This window comes from Euprymna scolopes, chromosome 13 (assembly GCF_053919585.1).
Source record: "Euprymna scolopes isolate OS-2025 chromosome 13, ASM5391958v1, whole genome shotgun sequence".
Classification (NCBI taxonomy): Eukaryota; Metazoa; Mollusca; class Cephalopoda; order Sepiida; family Sepiolidae; genus Euprymna; species Euprymna scolopes.
In genome coordinates this window covers 96,694,168-96,716,591 of record NC_136494.1, presented here as the reverse complement: position 1 = coordinate 96,716,591, position 22,424 = coordinate 96,694,168, and the positions used below count along the sequence as shown (strand labels likewise).

Genomic DNA, 22,424 nt, shown 5'->3' with positions numbered 1-22,424 from the left:
AAAAACCAAACAAACAAATGTCAGCCTAAAAAAAAAAAGAGTAAACACACACACGCTAACGTACACACATATACTCACACATGCGCACACGAATGCACACATGGACGACGTCATTTCCTCTTTCAAAGGAAATCCACACATGTGCAAAAGACACTCCGGAAATGAATATAAAAGAAAGAGCAATAAGCGGCTCCTCCTCTTAGGCCCAGCTTTCGAGGTGGTCAGTCTACGGACCGACCAGCTCACACCACTTGCTACTATGTGGGGCAAAAAGGCTAACAGACCGTATGTACACCTTTACACTCTTTCTCTCTCTATCTACTACTGGTCCCTGAGAATACCTTCACGTAGCTGACTGCTAACATGGCATACAGCTTAACCCATTATCTTTGTCTGTGTCTACACGCTGGACTATCGTTCCCATTTTCTACTACATCGCTCACTTCTTTTCCCACGATCTGAATTAATGTTTCTTAAACACGTAAATAAATGTTGTTATTTCATTTCAATATAGCAATCTCGAGTTCTCTATCAGTTGTCATTGTTGTTCCAAAGTTATTCACATTTTTTTTTTATGTGTGAGGATGTGCTTTGGTGGAAGCTCTTTGTAAATCGGAGATTACATTAAATTTACTTTTAATGGTCCCGTGGATACTCTACTAATTTCGACTTCTAGAGATTCCAGCACCTGCAACCTTGGTTTTAAAAATTGATAGATCCCGATTATGAATTGGTGAACACCGACTCACACCCTTAACCTATATAAAATGAAGGTAGCTACTTTGTTTTAAGATACATTATTTATGACAAAATTATGTGATAAAATTTGTGAAAATTTGAAATTATTTCCATATGAATATATTTTAAATATTTAGAAAATTATTTATAGAAATGTAAACTATGAAAGTTTAAATTACTTTTTTGAAATAAAATATTTCCATATGAATATATTTTAATATCCTGAAAAAAATTGAATACATACAACAATTTTTTCTGCTTCATTCAATATTTAAAAAAAAATCACTCCATAAAGAAGAAATAAAATATATTAAATCAAAAACTCATGTATTTCTTTAAGAGAATAAAAATAAATGGAAAATTGGTCGAGTGGAATTTGTTTAAACAGCAAAAACTGATAAGTGAAATGTGATCATTTTTCAAGTATGGTGGCCCATATTTAACCAACTTTTGTTTACAGCAAACACATGTCAGAAATAGAAAGAGGAAATTAAATCTGGAGCTTTTAGGCCACTGAAGTTCTCAACTGGAAGAAAGGGAGACGTTTGTCTCCCTTTATTCCAGTTGTGACCATCTGATATCGCAGTATTTTTTAATCCTTGCTTAAAATTTTTTTTTTTTATTTAAAAAGTACATGGAATATAAAACATAAATATGGATAGATTCTTAACAATGAAGAATGGAAGTATCCATTGATTAGTATTTTTTATAGGTAAGTGATATTTTGGAATTTATAGATATTTATTATATTCAAAGTAAGTTAAAATTTGTTGATTTTCTTGCAATCTTTTTTAAAGAAAACCGATTTAAAAAAACAAATATTGCATATTTTGCTATTAAACCTGTTATTATTTTAAAATTTGGTCTTTGCTCCTTTTATCGAAAAAAAAATTAGGGTTTAAATTACATTTTTCAAGTAGTGATAAGCTTTGAAAGATAGTAAGTCTAATTATTCAAGTTTTTATCACGCATTTTTAATGGCGATTTCTGACACTGCTACAGCTGAGGTTAAAACTGTGGCTTGCGTTGGCGGTACCAAAAGAAGTGTTTTCATATGGTTTCGCATTTCGTTTTCTACTTAATTTCCATATATAGCTAAACCGAGTCCACTTCCAGCGTCTTAATTTTACGTACTGAATTTTTGGATGAATCATATTTTGTTTATTTGGGAGATTTGCTATTTAGTTGTACAAATATCTACGAACCAGGTAATCACTAAAAGGGACTCTTAAAGGTCGACACCAGTATCTAGCAAAAGCTTTTTTTTTTTTACATGTTTTACCAACTTTAAATGGGTAAAATATAATAACATAATTATTGAAAATGTAATCGTGATTAAATTTAATTAAAATTAACCGCGTTGTTTAAAAAATTGAAAAAGTAATGCAAGATGAAGTTTTAAAATGATTAAATATATTTTATTTTATAATTTAATATTAAAAATATTGACCAATAAAAATGAAATTTTTGGTGCCATGCTGAAATGATAACTTTATTATTTTTAAAACCATTCATGAGGAGGTGAGGGTGTTTTGTAACTATTCTGTGCTTCCACCTTACAATTTAAAAAAAAAAAAAAGGTATCATGAAACTTGAATTTAAACTGGAAAGAAAAAAAAAAAAAAAGAAAAAAGAAATTATATAAAAATAGCGCGGTACCATCTGCCATCATATGCATCCAAGAACAATATCTGCTGTAAAATCAAACCAAAATTTGGTGCTTATGCATTTTTGGTACCACACTATTTTTAAATATTTTTTTCAGGTTTAATTAAAGTTTCACGATATCTTTTTTTTTTTTTAGATTTTAGATTGTAAGGTGGAAGCACAGAATAGTTACAAAAACACCCTCCCCATGTTAAGAATGGCTTTCAAAATAACATTATTATTTTAACACAGTACCAAAAAATACATAAGTACACAAAATTTTATTTTTATTGTTTCAATGTTTTTAATGTTAAATTCTAAAATAAAATATATTTAATCATTTTAAAACTTCATCTTACATTATTTGTTAAACAATGTGGTTAATTTAAATTAAATTTTAATAACATGATGGTCGCTCACATTTTCGATAATTATGTGATTATATTTTAACCATTTAAAGTTGGTGAAACATGTAAAAAAAGCTTCTGTTAAGATACCGGTGTCGACCGTTAAGTGTCCCTCTTAGTGATTACCTGGTTCGAGGATAGTTGTACAACTAAACAACAAATCTTCCGAAACACACACATAAGAAGTTGTCAGATAATTTTATTAATTATACTAAACTACCCGTGACCCGTTGGGTCAGTATGTTATATTAGCTATGGAATTAATGTATGAGTGTGACACTTGTGACGTAAAGAAAATAGTTTTTTGTGACATAACAGAAACATTTCTATGAAAGTATATTGAAATGAAAAAAGAACATACATAGATTTCTATGAGTCGTTCTGTTTATAATTGTTTATTTTTGAAAAAAAAAAAAACTTACAGCCATTGAATTATAAGTAGGTTGCCATACTTATAAGTAAATATGCACTGAACAAATACCATAATAGTTAAAGTTAAATTCAAATTTTGATATATCTTTTAATTTAAACGCGAAAAAAACAAAAAAACAATTGGGATGCTGAAAAGGTACACAGTAAAACAATACGTTTTATTGTCACGTTGATTATTTATTTGTAACGCAAAATTAAAAAAAGCATATTTTCGGGGTTATTTATTTATGTTGATAGTGTAGAAGAAAATGTATGAATTTTTTTTTAGAAAGGTGTATTAAAAAATGGAGAATAAATTAAAAAAAAGGAAGGCGGTGGGTAAATCGCCATTGTAAAATACTCTTATGGTCTTATGTCAACGGATTAAAGTAGACTTATTTGCAAGAAAATTGTGTTAAAATAACTTAAACGTAATACGAAAATAAACGATGTTAAAAAAAAGCAGTAAGTATCAACAATTGTTTATTTGGATAATTTAAACGCGCAAAAAAATTGGGATGCTGAAAATGTACGCAGTAAAACAATACGTTTTATTGCCGTGTTGATTATTTAGTATAATATATATCGTACATATGAAACAAGTCGATGATTATACGTATTATTTGTAATCACGTTTTGCGTTTGCTTCCCATATCTGGAAGTTTTTTATTCAATAAATTTAAGATATTCGCTTTTCTAAGGACGTCCGTTTATTCAAACAAAACCGGTCCAGCGATTTGTGTTTATTTGTTTACACTGTTATGGGTTTATGTTTATGTACGCATGCGCATGCGGAACTGGATATCGTAAACCGGATATTGGGTTACAACACCCATTACAAGGCCATTTGAGTTTTATAATTATATAAATTATACTTTCGTTTCCTGTTTAACGGAAGTCTTGCCAGCATCTACTGAAGAAAAGTCCCTTCTGATTAATACTTACATAATTCCAGTTTATTTTTAAAACTCTTACATAAGAAATAGTTTCATTTATTGAGATTGTCGGACTGACTTCCTCATCTTGGTTGTTATAGTCACAACGTTTCGGTCGTTTTGCCAGGGCAAACAACCAAGATGAGGAAATCAGTCCGACAATCTCAATAAATGAAAACACCTCATCTCAAAAATACATACAATTACTAAGAAATAGTTTTTTGAAAAAATATTTTTAAAGTTTGCATAAATAAAATAGTCTTTATTTAAAATTTTTTTTTTTAAATACTTGTAATGGTTTACAATTTTAAATTTAAAAAAATATTTTTCATATTAGCTTAAAAAGAATTTAATGTAAAGACAAAAAAAAAACATTAAAAAATGAAATCTATTTTATGTAAACTTAAAAAAAATGTATATTTATTCTGAAAAAATAATTTAAAGTAATAGCTAAAAAAATATTTTTTGATTATAACGTATTTTATTAAAAATAAAACTATTTCGGAAAAGAAGTACAGAAATGTTTTTTTTTATGTAAAGTTTTAAAGTAAAACTAGAATTACGTAGGTATTTAATCAAGACAAACTATACACCATAGTATCTGTTCTTCAGATGCTGCTGCTGCAGTGCTGACTGCTGTGCACTTCAGTTTCTTGTTCTCTGTCAGTGGAGGAGAAGTCTTTCACGACTGAGACAATTTTTATTTTTGTTCCTTTTCTCCACGTTAAAAAACGACCCTGGTGTCTAACTCTGTCCCGTGGGGAGGCATTGTAAATAGGAACTATACACCATAAAGACTTCCGTTAAACAAAAAGAGGAAGTAAAAAAGAAACAGTTTTAGTTAACATAACGATTATAGAGTTTCATAGACGGATATTCTTTAAGTAAGGTATTTATTTGCTCCCTCACCGAGCAAATTAGGCACAAGGAAGGAAAATAATTTTAGCAGAGTTATCTCCCGTGTCAACTTAAACACGTTATTTTTATTTTCTTATTCTTCGTGACCTTAAAGTGATTCCAATTTCTTTTTTTCAAAATGGGATTGTTTTTAAGGTTTTATGGATCTTTCCGAACTGTTGTCGGGGGACGCTTTCAGGTTAACAAGGTAAGATTTGCGACATTTCTTTTCGTATTATGTAATTAAGATATTTAAAAAGAATAGAAAAACTGTGGTTCTGAACAGTGAACATCAAACAAAACAAGGGCAAATATTTTCCGAACACTAAATTAAAACTACCATAAAATTTTAATTATGGTAAAGATGAGGTACTAAAATTCAGTTCCGAATGCTGTGTTCCCCGTTATATTTCGCATAAGAAGTTTTTAATTGAAATTTTACAGTATATTTTGTTTATTAATTACATCGATTAAAATACAGAATAGTTAACTAAGTTCCATTTCCCACGTTAAAAATGAATTTCTCAATAATAACATTATTTCAGCACAGTTTGTAAATTGCAGCGGCGCAGAGCGCAGCAGCAGCGGTACCATGTCTAAATTTTTTTTTTTTTTTGTACTAGTGCAGCAGAGAGTGATCCGGACGTAAATAATAACATTACTATTTAAAAAGCCATTCTTAACATGAGGAGGGTGTTTTGTGCCTATTGTATACTTCAGCCTTACAATTGAATAAAAAGCATATCATAAAGCTTTAATTAAACTTGGGGGTTTGTATTACTGTACACATAGATTCAAAAAAGTTGTCAAAAAACAAATATATAACAAATAAATGTTATCAAAGGCAAGATAAGTTACTTTTCTACCTAACTGGATATATTTTTCGTGTTTTTATTCAATGTAACATGTTTATTCAGCTCGAAAACGATACAGTGTTTACTGATGTATTGGAAAATTCAAGATGGCGTCTGACTCACTCTTTAACACGGTAAGTTTCGGAAAAGGTGTTATAAATAAAACATTGGATAAAATACTGTTAAAACTCGCCCAATAAATGTTACTGTGTCATAGGTTGACATATATTCGGCGGTTTTTAACCCTATTTTGTCTAGTTGGAAAGCAGGAAAACGGAAGACAATTCCATAGGCGTGTAGTTCTAATAAAGAAGCTTTACTCATGGAATCTACATTTAGGTTTAGGTACAGATAAAGATTGGGGGAAATTATTGATAGTGATTTCTGCTAGACGGGTGTTTCTTGTGAAAGTTTGGCGAGGGAGGCGACCATAGATTGGAGCTCAGCCGAGCACTTGCCATGAAAATAACGATAAAGCAGAGGTTGGGGTGTATAATATGCTGGAGCACGTCGTAAAAATTTACATTTTCTACATTGACACCGTCTTATCATCTGCAAGCTGCAATCGGAACTGAATTTCAGTGTTTGAACCTATACTATTGCCAAAATTTTATCTGAAAAGATTTTATGTGACTTCTTTGTTTTACTTTTATCTTATTAGTACTTGTGCACTTTTGCCACGTGCTCAAATAACATTATTTTGAAAGCCATTCTTAACCTGGGAGAGGAGGGTGTTTTGTAACTATTCTGTTCTTCCACCTAACAATTTAATAAAAAAAGATATCGTAAAGCTAGAATTTTACCTAGAAAAAAGTATTTAAAAATAGCGCGGTGGCCAAATTGCACAAGCACCTTTTTTTTTTTTTTTAATCATAACCGTTTGCTACAAGAGATGATTGTTTACGGTTATGAATTCAGAACAGTGGCCACTATGTTAAATAAATTATTATTAAGCACTCGCCTTTCAAAAATGAACTTTTAGGAGAATCCGAGTTTGTTTTGAATATCAAATTAAAAATTATCGCCGACAAGCAGTTCTTATGGTATTAAGATATTTATTATCTGATGTATTCTTTAATGGCTTTCGCTTGTCGCCATTTTGGTTTCCACTTAAGACGATACGAAATGAAGCGAAACAATGCGCATGCATTTTTATTGCAGATGATACAAAACGAACCCAAAAGAATCAATTTTGCCAAACATTCTTTTGATATTTCATAATTTTCTGTAAACATTTTTTCAGTCTATCCCATGATGTAACTACACAAGTCTCAGCATAACAGCACATATGTGCGAGGTTGCATATTAATATAACAGGAAATCTCAACATGTATGGAATTGCTGCAATCTTGATACTCATTACACCTTCATTCAGCCTTTACTCCTATAGGACTGTGTGGGGGTCACCACTTATAGGAGTCTATGCTAGAGTCACTATTTAGTAAGGGTGTGACGTGATCGACCTGATGAAGTGGTTTGGCCCTCATTGGGGACCGCATAACTATGCTAAGATTACTTAGATCCCGGGTAACGGAAGATATCCCAAAGATTTAAAATAGAGGATATAAATATATATTTTATTTCATTGTCAAAATAGATATATTTCCTTATTGTTTGAAAGTCAGAGATATATATTTTGTTATTCAAAATTGACGACAGCGCCAGGTGTTCTGACTGACAGCCGATGACCCATGGGGTCATGGGAGTTTAATGTTGATTCGAATCTTAGATTGCAAGCTAGCGACAAGACTGGATTGCACACCCACAGTCTGGGTTTTTCCGTAAGTGCGTGCCGTGATTTGATTGGCTGAGGAAACTTTCCACCCCGAACAGTGACATTCCTATTAATGCTAGTGCTGCGTGAAATTAGTTAGTTTCCAGCCAGAGTTTGTGCACGGAACTCAAAGTAACAACACCGCTCCCTGAGACGTGAACCCTCCTCTGACCCCTCTGACGCTATCTCTGAAGAGAAGAGAGATTTGAGACTTTTAAAAATTTACTAAGAACTTCACGTGTACGTATATGTAAAAAGTCTGTAAACTTTGTGAAATTAACCTTTCGTAGAATAGAACTCAAGTGTCTGTTGTCCTTCTTGCCTGCATGAGTTTTGTTATTTGTTTTCAGCATACCAGATTCAATGTAATGCCTTCAGAAGTATGAGACGATATGAGCTGAGTTTTACGAAGTTTTCGAAGATCAGTGGTCTTTACGTAACTTCATAAGAGAGGGGTGTTACAAGGGTGTGAGTTGGCATCCACCAATTCATAAACGGAATCTATCAATTTTTATGCCTGAGGTTGCAGATGAAGGAATCTCAAGATATTGAAAGTAGTAAAGTATCTGTTCAAATGTTTTTGACTCATAATGAGGGTATGACTCCAAACTATTTGCAAAGAACTTTGCAGCTAATTCTACCCTATGCGACGAAGGCCATCAACTCCCCATATTTCCTCCTATAACACAGAACAAGCTAGGTAACATACAAATATCCGTGCATGAGGTCGCCAAGCTAATCAAGGACCTAGATTGCAGTAAAGCAACTGGCCCTGATGGCATCCCAATTATAGTGTTAAAAAAGCTTCAACCAGAACTTGCTCCGATACTTAAGAAACTATTTAAGCGCTGCCTTAAGGAGAAGTGGTTTCCGACTCCCTGGAAGACCTCATCAGTTTGCCCTGTATTTAAGAATTCAGGTGATAAGTCATCTCCCTCTCAGTACAGACCAATAAGTCTCCTGTGTGTTATGAGTAAGTTGCTGGAATCCATATTAAATGGAGAAATAGTCAACCACCTCAGCAGGAATAACCTTCTTAGTGACACACAATATGGTTTCCGCTCTGCAAGATCTACCGCAGATGTGCTGATGGTTATATCCCACAGGATTAGTGAATCTCTTAACAAAGGCTTCCTTTCTAGGGCAATTTCTCTTGACATATCAAAGGCCTTCGACAAGGTATGGCATAAGGGTCTACTTCACAAGATTTCCAGCTACGGTATAACTGGAAATGTTTTCTCAATCATTAAATCATTTCTCTCCGATAGGCTCATAAGAGTAGTGGTAGATGGACAAAAATCGGAGGCCTGCAATATAAATGCTGGAGTCCCTCAGGGGTCAATCCTGGGCCAAACTCTCTTCCTGATCTAAATCAATGACCTCCCTAAACACATACTTAAATCATTCGTTGACATCTATGCTGATGACACGACCATCTATGGCAACACATCAAAGGCTGTAAATGACAAAGTTCTCTCTGATTCTCTCTCCTCTGATCTCGAGCGCGTGGTTCAGTGGGGGAAGATGTGGCTGGTCACCTTTAATGCATCCAAAACCAAACTCCTATCCTTACATCATCAACGCTCTGATCTCCAGCTGGCATCAATTGTGATGGATGGCTCTCGTCTGGGTGAGGCCCCGTGTTTTGACAAGCTTCTGGGTTTGACCTTTACTCCTGATCTGAAATGGAACACGTACATCAAGTCTGTTGCCAAGGTCGCTGGAAAGATGGTGGGATCCTTCTACCACTCCAGAAGATATCTCACTACTGATGCAATTCTCTATCTATATAAAAGCCAAGTACGTCCAAGAATGGAATACTGTTGCCATATCTGGGCGGGAGCTGCTAAAAACAGCCTATCCTGCCTTGACAGAGTACAAAATAGACTTCGTGGCTTAGTGGGGGATGCCCTTTTCTCTACCCTGCAACCTCTCTCCCACAGAAGACATGTTGCGAGCCTATCCTTGTTTTATCGTTATTTCCATGGCAGGTGCTCGTCTGAACTCCAATCTCTGGTCCCCCTCGCCAATCTTTCATGAAAAACACCTGTCTAGCTGAATCCACTGTGAAAAATTTCCCCCACTCTATATCTGTGCCTAAAGAAAATTTTAGGGTATGTTCGAGCCAGCCTAGCCATCATTTGCAGATTATTTAGGACACTACCTGTTTTTGAGTGATAACTTTATAGTTAAAATAAAAATATAGTGTGAATCAATATTGCTGCTCTTCAAGAATGTGTTCAATTAGCATCATAAAGAAAAAAAATCTATCCTAATTCAAAAGAGAGGTTGAAAATAACATAACAATATACAATACTTTTATTGTATACACTTGAAGTTTTTGACATGTGATGCTTACAATGCATCTATCTCTTTGACCATGTCCCAAGCTGCATCAAGATGCAATGCCACTTGCATCACAGAGACTCTTCTGAAAAGTTGGTAGTTCTAATTCCACCTATTGACTGGAGAAAGTGCACAGGTGATTAACTGAAGATAATTTTTTTTTTTTTTGTTGAAAATGCTCCAGATAAGATGAAGTCACTTGAAGTACGGGCCTAAAAAAAGGTACTGTTTCAAGATCAAAAACTTGCCAATGATAAGTGTAAGATGGAATAGATTTTGATCCAGAAAACAGCAATTCTTTCCCCCTTTTATGAGAAACCTCACTCATGGAACGTGAGGACTCAAAGACAAAATAAGGGAATCAAGAGTTACGAGGCTGCCAAAAGTAAACTGTTAGGACAGACATAGAACTAGTAGGTAGCACTCGCATTTTTGTATTCATCACTGAAATCAGGAATTGCTAAAGTATGTCGCGGATTCAGCTGCTTATTGATGTAGGTGGTCCACATTGATGCAGAACGCAGTGAACTTATATCGGGCCTAATCAGTGTTACCCTGAGTGAATGTTATAGTTACTGTATACCTGATTTCAAAAATGTCAGAAAATATATATGTGTGTGTTAAATAATTATTTGTCTAATTTGAATTATCCATTAGAATGCCATACAATGCAATTCAGTTTTATTAATTTTTTTTTTTTTCAATTTATTTTTGAAGATATACTTCCTGATCAGAATTCATATCTTTTTTTTGTTTGTTTTCAATCCGTCTGTTTCTTTTTCAGCTACCGTCTTTGACCCAAAAGTTGAGCACCAGTCAAGTCCAGTATCAACAGGAATTGCCAGAAGACGACATAGAACAAGAGACAGGCAGAAGTGCTAAGAGAATTGATGTATCACCTGAGACAAGTATCCGATATATGGACAGTAGTGGTAAGAGTTGTGTCCCTTCTGTTGATTAGCTATCACAAAGGAAAAACAAAAAGATTCATGTCTGGAAAAATGTCTCCTAAGATAGTGTAACTGACAATTCATCGGCTGATTGACATGAAAGATTGTCATGTCTAGATAGGATTTCATTTTCTATGTAATCCATGTATCAACATTATTAAGATTGAGTTTATTTCCAATTATTTCTCATATATCATCATTATCATTTTAACATTTGTTTAACACGATGGTATGTGTTGGACAATTTTTACAAATTCACTTTCAAAGTAGCATATCTCTAGCCAGGTCTTTATTTATCCCTATTTCTCTCAAGGTCGTCCTTATTACTGCCTCTCTTGTTTCCTTGACCTTCCTCTACCAACTTACATTGCTACTTAAACTGTTCTACGTATACTAACCCAAGAACTCTTAGCTATTTTTTCAACGTGACCATACTATCAAAGTCTCCTGTTCTACGCACATTTCCCTATACTGTCTAGATATAATCTTCCTCTTAGATAATCAGATCTAAGCCTGTCTTCAAAACTTGCATTACACATTCATTGTAGCATTCTCATATCATTTCTGTTCATGCAATGCATGTCCTCAACCCTAACTTTGCAGTTTTCACTTCCGTATATCATGACACTGCGTACGCATGCATTGTAGACTTTTCCCTTTGTTGACAGTGTTAACACTTTACTATTTAGTAATGGCAAAAGTTACCAAAACTTACTCCATCCACTTCAAACTTTTGCAACTACGATAATAATACCTGTTACTCGCTGTAGTCCTAGGTAACCAAACTTCTGAACAATCCCCAAGAGCCTCTTCTAATATACTTTCTCCATGTTTTAGTTTGCCTTACACTGATTGCACACAAACTGATTATCAGCTCTCAAACTACCTGTAATTTCACTGCACTTTTTAGTGAAGCAGTCCCCAGCCTAGGCAGCTTGAACTGGCTTTCTCCAGAGGAGGAAACATTTTGGAAATATCAAATTCACAGTCACAAGTCACTTGTATATCCCTATCAGGGAAAATGACAATGTTAAGTTTTTTCAGTTCTTGCATGAAAGTGTCAGCATCCCCCTACATATAGCGTCTTATATTCCCAAATGATCACTCATCTTGTACTGATCAGGCTCAATGTTGTTTAACTTTGTTAATCTAATGAGAACATGTCATATATAATGTACTTCTGATGTTTACATTTTCCACAAAAAAACTGAAGTTGCACCCATTTCCCATTTCCACAAGCTGAGCAGAGGAACTTTATTCATACTAATATTCAAAGACCTTTATTCATACTAATATTCATTCAAAGAGCTTTACTTTCCATAGCATTTCTCCACATCTTTAACTTAACATGTAGATCTAGCATTATTTCACAGGTAGGTACTAAATCATCAGCACACGTCTTCGGACAACTTGTAAAAAAACTCTTTGGACAACACTTTTAAGTACAGAAACTTCGAGTGTCATTGTACAGTGCTTGAACAACTTTCACAAACCTCGTTTGCACCTAATTCGTGCAAAACCCTAACCAGATAACATCTCTTGTCACTCTGTCAAAAACTTTTTTCCAATCCACAAAAGCAAAACACAGATTCTTTGTTTTTACCAAAATACTGCTCTTGCATTTGTTTCAAAATACTTTGTTCAGGCATAAAGCCAAACTGCGTTTCATCTATGACTTCTTATTTGATACTCACTTATTCTCTGGACCACTTTCAGAACCTAATCCATTAACTTTAAGCCTTTGTAATTATCTCTCATTCTTGTGCAGACAAAAATCCCTATCTTTCAGAACAACCTCTTTGTTTATGATCTGATTTGTCAAATCTGTGATCATTTCAATGCCTGTTTCACCTGTAAACTTCAACAATTTTTGCAACAACACCTAAGGACCCTGCAGTCTTATTCTTCTTCATCTTACTGACAGTTCCGGTACCATTTCTTTTTCAATTCTTATAACTGGGAACTCTGTATTCAACAATTTCTTATAATAGCATTTCACTGTGCCCCTCTTGTCTGCTTCGTTTGTTGCTAGCACTCTATTATCATTTCGAATGTACTTTTCTCCAATGATATCTATTGTGGAGACTCACCCATGCACTAAAGGTGAACTCTTCAAACTGCAGAAATTACGACTCTCAGGTTGGTCAGTGTACTTTCATAGTCATCATCTTGGCAGTACTTACTATGATGATTGCTCTTTATATATGCTACTTTTTTTTTTTTTTTTTTTTTTCAATATATTTTACCTTTTCTAACTAATCTCTGTGTCCGTGTTTTCCTTAGTGACTTTTCCAGGGCCACAACACCATCCATATTTGTCTTTGCTGTCTGTTTAGCTCGAAACTTGAATACTTAATTTTTCTGGTCATCCCACTAATGCTACCAGATCAGACTGTCTAAAGATACCAACTTCCCGACAAAAGATGCACCAAACATTCATGTTGTTCATATTAGATTCTTTGAACTACTGTTCTCATCTTGAGTCTTATTTGCACAGTAGGCCAAAGAATTCAAAAATATGAATAATCAATCCTCATCTCAAAAATTCAGAACTTTAATTGCAAAACTCAATCATCTTCTGCAAAGTTAAAAACACAAACAATTTTCCTGCAATTCTGAATTTTTTAAATGAGATGTGAATGGTTTCGTTTTTTTTTTTTTAAACATAATGCAAGGGAGACAACTCCAAGGGAAGAAGGATTTTTGCGAAAATATGCGTGGGTATCGATCCTCTGTCTTGTAAAACATTTTTCTTTTCACTAATATTAACAATTAGCATAGATATCCCGAAAAATTAATTCCTAGGAAAGCCTTTAAAAATATCTTAGTGACCTCTGAAGATTGAACTTTCTTTATGATCTATGAACTCACCCTCAAACCCACGGTTCGAATTCTTGCAATGCAGAGCTAACCTCTCTTTTCCTTAGTAGAGAAAAGGAAACGTATTCAATACCTGAAGAAGGTTGCGGGGTGCATCGACTGAAACCAAAATGATTAATCTGACAATTATTCTCAAACTAATACAAACAACTTTCCTCTACAACCAAACATCATAAATATGTATTTAAAGAACTTGAAGCATAAAAACTTTTACCAAAATGACTGGATTCAGCATTAAATAATCCGAAAAGGGTTGATATGCTGTAAAACAAAACAACCAAAGCAAACTGGTTGTCCCTTTTGTAGTATATTCTAATACATAGCCTCCATCTTGGCTTTGTATATTGCTTTTCTTGCTCCCCTTTTGCCGTGAGATACATGTTTTCTCCACTTACTGTTTTTCTTGGATGCACTTGTCAACTTCAGTTCAACACCATGCCACCCTATGTCTTGATAGCCCTTTCGGTCACCAAAAGTTTGGTCTGTTGTCTCCAAAATTATATCCTTCTTCCACACTTTCTGAAGTGAATCTGGTCACTTAGTCTCTGAACTTTTTTAGTATATCTGGAATCTTGCTTTCTCAGCCATCCACTTAGCTTTGTATATTGTTCTTCTTGCTTCTCTCTTTGCCTCCAGACACACATCCTTATTCACTAAATGTTTCATCCACCGACTCTTTCCTTTCTACTTTTCTCTGATACCGTTATCAACTTCCTCATACCACCAGCATGTCACCCTATGCCTTCCGTCCATCCACAAGTCTAGTTTGTTGCATCCAACAGTATATCCTTCAGTATCTTCCATACTTTCTGTAGCATCACTTGGTCTGTAAACTCAGGTTTCACATATCCTTCACACTTTTCTCCTGGAAATAAACTTTCTCTTTACCTAATGAGCTTTCTTCAAACCAGTTCTTACTGTCACATCACTCAAGAGCTTCCTGTCCTTCTTTTTAATCAGCAGATAATCTTTTTGAATTTTGCTGTACCGGATCCATAAGATGACTTTTTTTTTTTTATCCCAAACAAGGCACAATGCCAGTAAGTCATAAGAGGCTACTATTTGGGACCAAATTTGCTGGGACCCTATGTAGGGAGTTGGGCAGCGAGATGTATGTCCACATTACACTTGAACTTCTGCATGTCAGTACAGTCAGAGAAGCAGGGGACCGAGAGAGAAATTCCAAAGTCTAGTACAATTTAAGGGAAGAAGCTATTTGAGTAGAAGGCTTTTCGGCATCTACGGATCTCTGCAGTGTGGAGATGGGATTTTGCTTCTTGTCAGGTTTGTTGGGAGCAATTATTATTATTATTATGGGTTGCTTTGAGTTTGTCTAAGCACTTTCCATTAAAGTACTTGTAAAACGGTCACAGGGATGCTACATTTCGGTGATGGGACAGAAGTTGGAGTTTGGCTGACAGTGTGGGACCTATTAGGTTTTTCTTGGAAAAAAAAAAAAAAAAAAAAGTGTTTATAACCAACCTTCTTATTGCAAGACTAGGTTAGCATCAAGAAGGGTATCCAACCAAGAAAAATCTTGCCTCAATTAAGGAAAGGACTTGCAAAGAAATTTGCACACATTTCAAACCGTGCCATTTTGACAAAGAGGGAAGAATTGTTGTTTTCTGAGTTGGAATTTATTCATGTAATCTTTCTCATTGCTTGGTTTTTAATGTACTTTTTTCTTTTTTTCTTCTTTTAGCTCCTTACATTTAGTGGCTTAATGCTTTATCTGAAGCGACTTTTATTTAAAAAAAAAAAAAAAAAAAAAAAAAAAAAAAAATGGAAGAGAAAGAATTTTTGAATTTGGTTTTACTATGGACATGTTGGCTGCAAACATTCTTTTTTAGAAAAAAAAGAAAAACCATTTTGTTATCAGCTACAAAATGCCTACTTTTCTTAATGGCTACGGTTGTAGAAAGCATCCTAAAGCTGCATTCAGTCTAAGCTACTACGACAACAGAATACATTTTTAAAGAAAAAAGGTTTATAATGGATGAAATATTTTTGCTTGTTTAGTATAAGAACCTTGTCACTTATATCGAAGAATGTTTTTTTTTTTTTTTTCCTTTTGATTTGATTTTTTATTGAATGGGAATTAATAATTTGGTTTATTTGGATTACAGTTGTCATCTTGAATTTTATTCTCACAGCGTTTCACTTGATATTAAGAATAAAATCACAAATTACTTAAGGCTTCTACTCAGTCATGGCTGATGAAATGAGAGCAAGCTACCTGTCGTTCAAAATTCCGTACAGATTCTTAAGTTCAACAAGTTGAACATGAAAAGGATTTTGAAGATTACATCATCCAAAAATTTGTGAGAATAACATTCACAATAAGAACTGTAGGCAGAATAATCAAAATTATACTTTATTTTTTTTCTCTCCAGCCTACCAGAAAGCTTATGGTAACAACAAGGTCTGGGAATTATACAGAAGAAACTTCAAAGGACAATATCCACCGCCAACAAGGAAGACTTGTATTGTATGTTTTACTTTCAATTTTGCTTATTCATAGAACATGGTTTTTATTTTCTAAGATTTGGCACAATGCTTAAGTGATGATGATAGATATTTAATGTGATACTATCAGCATCCCCCAAGTGTTAGGAAAAAAAAAAAAAGAAAAAAAAAAAAGGAAATAAGTTGATAAGCAGAGTGAAGGTTATAGCAAGTAAACTTAATAGAAAGATAATGGAGAGGAACTAGTTCATCAAGGGACACAAAATAAAGGTGAAATGGGATTATTAATCAAGGTGTGTCAAGTGACGGAGACAAAGATTGGAAATATTTAGGGTTAGCTTACAGACAGTTTTAGTAGTGGCAGTGAATTTTGCAACCGTTTACGACAGACAGTTTTTACTTGGAGTTACTACTTATCAAGGCCCAAAAGCCACTTAAGGATAAAGGTTAATGAATGTAAGGGGTAGTGTAGTAATTGTTAATGTTGTAAATTTGATTATTTATAGGGAGGGCTCAACAAGAACTTGAAGTTCAGTCAAGCACTTGCCATATAATTAGCAATAGAGCAGAGACAGGCTTGGAATGCTTCTTTAGGAAAGGTTGCAGGAAAGAGAAAAGGGCATCACCTGTTTCGAAGCTGGCCTTGAACTCTATCAAGGCAAAATAGGGTGCGCTGAGTAGCTCCTGCCCAGATGTGACAATAGTATTCCATTTTAGGATGTACCTGGCTTTTAAACATATAAAGGATTGCGTTGACAGTGAAATACCTACTGGAGTCGTAGTGATCCAACCAGTTTTCCAGCAATGTTAGCAACAGATTTGATGTATGTGTCCCACTTCAGATCAGGAGTGAAGGTCAGTCCCAGAAGCTTGTCAAAACATGGAGCTTTTCAATGAGAACCATTCGTTTCAATTAGGGTGTGATGGGGGAATGTTGAGTTTGCGTGTTGGTTGAGGACAGTTTCCAGTTTGGGACAGTTGAATGCAGGTTGTGATGACAACCAATGACAAAAGAGGCCTCGACACACTGCTTAGATGTGGACCTTAGCATTCAAAGGGTCATTTTCCGCAATGGTTGTGGTTAAATAATCAAGAGTTAACTATTCTACACTTTCCAAGTCACAATTTCCACCATCAAAACTCGCCATTCTGCTTCAAAACTTGTTCCTCCAACATCCAAATCTGCTCAAGTCTATGAAAAAAAAATCACACCCACACAGCTAGAACCCAACAAAAATCTACGGAATGTGTCTAAGTTTGTGTTTTGAGTTGTTTTATTTTTTTATACTTGTGAACCTGTGTTTGCCTCCTCGGTAGTTGCTAATGCTGAAGTTCCTCATATTTCCCTGGACACAGCACAGTGGGTCAGAGGTTGGAAGTTGGTCCAAAAATTTATAGTTTTTGGATAGTTAAAGATAATTTTGTCTTTTCAACAGAAAAACACCTAACTGTAGTTCAAAAATTTAAAATGTTATGCCTGTTTAAACTTGAGGGTATTGACTAAATTCACATATTTTAGAAAATTCCATTTAAGCAAAATTACTATCACAGTATTTTTTTACCATAAAACAAAATATTTTAAAATCATGGTCAGATTGTGACTCAAACATTGTTTAATAGTTTTATTTGAAATACATCATTTTTTTAAAGATTTATAAAACAAAAGAAAAAAAAATTTTTTTTACTTTCCAATCCAAATTAGCTTAAAAAAAAAAAAAAAAAAAAAACACATAGTAAACCATGTAGTTTTTTTTCTATGTAGAATCTGAGCAATATTGAATTCTTTTGTGCTTGTCTCTGGTTTAGAAAATATTTCTTGTTAAAAAGTAAAGCCATTTCCTATTTCTTTTGGTTCCACATTGCAAGTATGACCAGCATATCTATTAACTTTATGAGGATCTGAATTGCCATGAAATTGCAATCCAAAGGTCAAAGTAAGATTAACAATTTTCTAAAGAATTAGAGAAAAGCTTTGACCAATTTATTTTTGTATTTTACCATTTTTCACCTAAGTCTTAATATACCTAAAATTTCTTGTGATTCAAACTTTCATGCTCACACAAAGACAAAACCAAGAATTGAATTTGGTAAAGTATACTTTTCTGAGAAAATGTTCTTACCTATTTGAGCTAAAAATATTGTGATCACTTATATTAAAATATTAATGGAATTCAAAGTTTCATCACAATGAAAGGTCCTTCATTAGCGAGTATAATGTCTTTCATCACACCATAGTAAGACTTGCCATTGGCTTATTCACTATGAACCCAAAAGATCAAACTCCAACCAGTCTACAAAGAGTGTCCTCTAAATTCCTCTGTTGGTTATTTTTTAGAGAAAGTTTACATTGAATCCCTCAAAGCATTTTGTTTCCCTTTTAGTTCAGATTTATCTAGAAATCCAAAATTCAGCATAGAGTTTTCAGGAGTATACCAAAACCTTATATAATATTGAGTTTAGGTAGAACTACTTACCTGGGATTCTAGCATGTTTTGTACAAACTGTAGGTATATATGAATGCATAGCTATTTAACAGTGGGTAGATGGAATTGCATGAATTCACTATACTATATCCTCCAGAATTTATATATTCTTAGGGGTTTGTATTACTGTACACAGATTCGAAAAAGTTGTCAAAAAACAAATATATAACAAATAAATGTTATCAAAGGCAAGACAAGTTACTTTTCTACCTAACTGGATATATTTTTCGTGTTTTTATTCAATGTAACATGTTTATTCAGCTCGAAAACCATACAGTGTTTACCGATGTATTGGAAAATTGAAAATGGCGCCCGACACTCTCTTTAACACAGTAAGTTCAGGAAAAGATGTTATAAATAATAAACTAGACAAAATACTGTTAAAAATTCGCTCATTATATGTTACCGTGACATAAGTTGACATATATTCAGTGTTTTTTTAATAGTATTTTGTCTAGTTTATTATTTATAACACCTTTTTCCAAACTTACCATGTTAAAGAGTGTCGGGCGCCAGTTTGAATTTTCCAATACATCAGTAAACACTGCATGTTTTTCGAGCTGAATAAACATGTTACATTGAATAAAAACAAAAAAAATGTGTCCAGTTAGGTAGAAAAGTAACTTATCTTGCCTTTGATAATATTTATTTATTATATATTTGTTTTTTGACAACTTTTTCGAATCTGTGTACAGTAATACAAACCCATTCTTAGTCCCTCAAAAATGCTTGAAACATATTTGAAGATGTAGGGATTTTCTTGAAAATTTAGATGTAAAGTAAAATTATCCAAATGAATACGATGACTTAGGACAAATTAAACTGCATTGGGTTATAGTCAGATAATTCCTAATTTCCGTAGTAGCACTACTGGAAGTAGTGACAAGGCTAATCAGTTTCTTCACTTTTTCTTTCATGCCTATAAATTGTTATTGATTTCAATAATTTTATACTTTCATAAAAAATATTTATATAAATTTAAAAAACAAAACAAAAAACTTTAAAATTAAAAAAAATAAACAAACAAAAAACAACTTATTTTTATAATTTCATAAACATAAAATTTCAAATAAAATAAAAACTTAATTTTGTTATTAAAAGTGCAAATAAAGACTAATTTTGTTAATTTTTATATACATTTCAATAATGTCATTTTCTTCTATTTCATTTCAATAAATCGCTTCACAATAGAAATACTAAAGAACAATAAAAGTGAAGGAATTGATTTGCCTTGTCACTGCTTCTGGTAGTGCTATGCTGGAAATTAGGAAGTAGGTTAGCTGACTATAATCCTGCATTGTGTAGATTTGACAGATCAAATATGTTGTAAGTATTTTAGGTGTGCCAAGTTCGAATCTAGTTTGTTCTACAGAAACACTTTTTTTTTTAAACCCACACTTGACCTTGTGTCTAACCTTGCAGTAAAGTAACAATTGAAATCTCTACCCCAGCTCCTTAACTTATAATTTATTTTTTTAATTTCTAGAGAAAAGGCGAGATTTCTACAGGTAATCCATGTCCCATTTGCAGGGATGAATATTTGTTGATTCATCATAAAGTAAGTAAAAAGAAAAACATTTCAATCATTTGTTTAAAAAATTATTTCTATTCTTTATTACTCTTCGCATTTATAAAACGTTTAAAAATTAATGTTTGCAATAACACAGTTGGAAATTATTTTCAATCATTTTACAAAATTTGTTCTAATTACAGAACCTGAAACTTTTGGAACAATTCATCAGTCCATTTTCAGGAGAAATACTCCCTTCCATCAAAACTGGAATTTGCCAAAAACAACACAAGAGACTTTTATTGGAAGTGTCCATTGCCAAAGATTACGGTAAGAAAAACTTTATTTTGAAGATTTTCTTTCAGCTAAAATATTATTCAGATACATTTTTATACATTTTTTTTTTTATTTTCTTAATGCAGGCTTCCTGGAAGAAACTGTGCTATTCCGAAAATACACAACCAGTGATTACGATTAAAAATAAAATAATTAAATTTACAATTTGTGTTGATAATTTATTTGTACACAATTTACTTAAACAATTTATTAGTCAATATCATGATACAGGAAGCTCAGACTTTGTTTCGAGTCCACACTCTGTACTAACTTCTCGTGTGGTTGGAAATGCGTGAGTCGTGTCCCTTTCATGTGCAATTGATTCTGGCAATAATTCTGAAGAAAAAAAAAAATGTTATATAATAAAATAGAAATAAATGTTGTAATATACAGAAATGTGAATGGATAGTGGGGGGGGGGGGCAACTGAAATTGAGATGGAGTTCCCAACATGCACCATCCAATGTGTGTGTAGGAGACAAGAAATTGTTCTTTCATTAAATGGAAGTCAACTAAAGCTTTTATAGCATTGTTCATTTGAAGTCTTAACCTTCACAGAAAAATATTTTTTAGAGAGGAGAGAAAAGAAATACAAGATAAAAAAAAAATGAAGTTAAAATGAATTTATTTTGCCCTTAACTCATCAGAAGAAATAGCAAAAACCTGAAAATTGGAAGAGAAGCTGCAAATACCTTATAGTTTGCTTACACTACATCATTTTGAACTTGTTCATTATATGTTCTGTAATTACATTAAGCTTCTTAAATAAGGATTGGTCTATATAAAAAAGAAATATAAGTGAATAAAGAATTATACAGAAGTGTGTGTGTGTATATATATATATATATATATATATATATATATATATAAATAAATAAAAAGCAGAGAACTTTCATCCTTGGAAGGCTCTATTGATTTAAGTGTAACATGTAAATTCACTTTTTCTGGATTAAAAAATATAGAGAACTGACATCTCTGAAAAAACAGAAAAAGAAGGAAGCAGAATAAAATAAAATTACCATTTTGTCCAAGAGACTTTTTCTTCAAAACTTCGATCTCCCCTCGTAAAATCAAAATGTGATTCTGAAGATTCTGATTAACTTTCATGACACTTTCACATTTTGCCTCAGTAACCTATTTAAAAAAAAAAAAAAAAAAAATGAAGGAAAAATTTACACATTGGATCAAAGTTTATTATTTACATTTAAAATAAAATCCTGATAAAAAACTGGATTGTATTTAAAGGATTTTTTTTAATTACAGTCTTTTATAGTAAATAACAGTAATACTGATCTAATAGTGACAATGGATGGGACAAGCAAAAAACACAAAGAAAAAAAAGAAACAAGTATTGAGAAGAACTGATGTACAAAGATATAGGTTATTAGAGCTTTCCATAAGGTATGAAAAGTGAGATGATATACTGCATGCATTGAAGATATTGAGATGGTAGAGATTTATACAGGTGTGTGAAGATCTTTCCAGCTTCAGTGTATGTTGCTATCTTGAGTAAATTAGAAGAAGACTTCCAATCTGAAGTGGAATGGGGATAAAAATGAAAAGTCGCATTCAATGCTGCCAAGACTAAGTTTATTTTCTTTAATAATTACAAGAAACCTTCTCAACCACTAATGGCTAAAGATACATTACCTGAAAGTACTTCTTTCAAACTCCTCGGCTTAACATTCACAAGGAACATGAGTTGGAACAGTCTGCTGTGAGAAAGATAGGCTCTCTCTACCATGCCAGAAAGTTACTTATGACAGAGTATCCTGTACCTCTACAAGACCA

The 22,424-nt window shown here is 33.2% G+C and overlaps 2 protein-coding genes across 2 annotated transcripts in view; one reads left to right on the top strand and one right to left on the bottom strand.

Annotated features, from left to right (window-relative positions):
• The first annotated feature begins 4,778 nt into the window (after positions 1-4,778).
• Positions 4,779-20,799, top strand: LOC145292095 (small ribosomal subunit protein mS40-like). The gene is made up of 6 exons (XM_080138176.1): positions 4,779-5,243; positions 10,794-10,941; positions 16,233-16,327; positions 20,275-20,346; positions 20,502-20,628; positions 20,721-20,799. The coding sequence occupies exons 1-6, from the start codon at positions 5,175-5,177 to the stop codon at positions 20,774-20,776; spliced, it is 567 nt and encodes a 188-aa protein (XP_079994302.1). The 5' UTR covers positions 4,779-5,174; the 3' UTR covers positions 20,777-20,799.
• The window catches only part of LOC145292094 (hamartin-like), an 89,650-nt gene continuing 87,600 nt past the window's right edge, over positions 20,375-22,424 (bottom strand). The window contains exons 22-23 of the mRNA XM_080138175.1: positions 21,653-21,767; positions 20,375-20,970 (exon numbers count right to left, since the gene is read on the bottom strand). Coding sequence (XP_079994301.1) covers positions 20,855-20,970; positions 21,653-21,767 — 231 coding nt within the window. The 3' untranslated portion in view covers positions 20,375-20,854. The remainder of the gene's footprint in view (positions 20,971-21,652; positions 21,768-22,424) is intronic.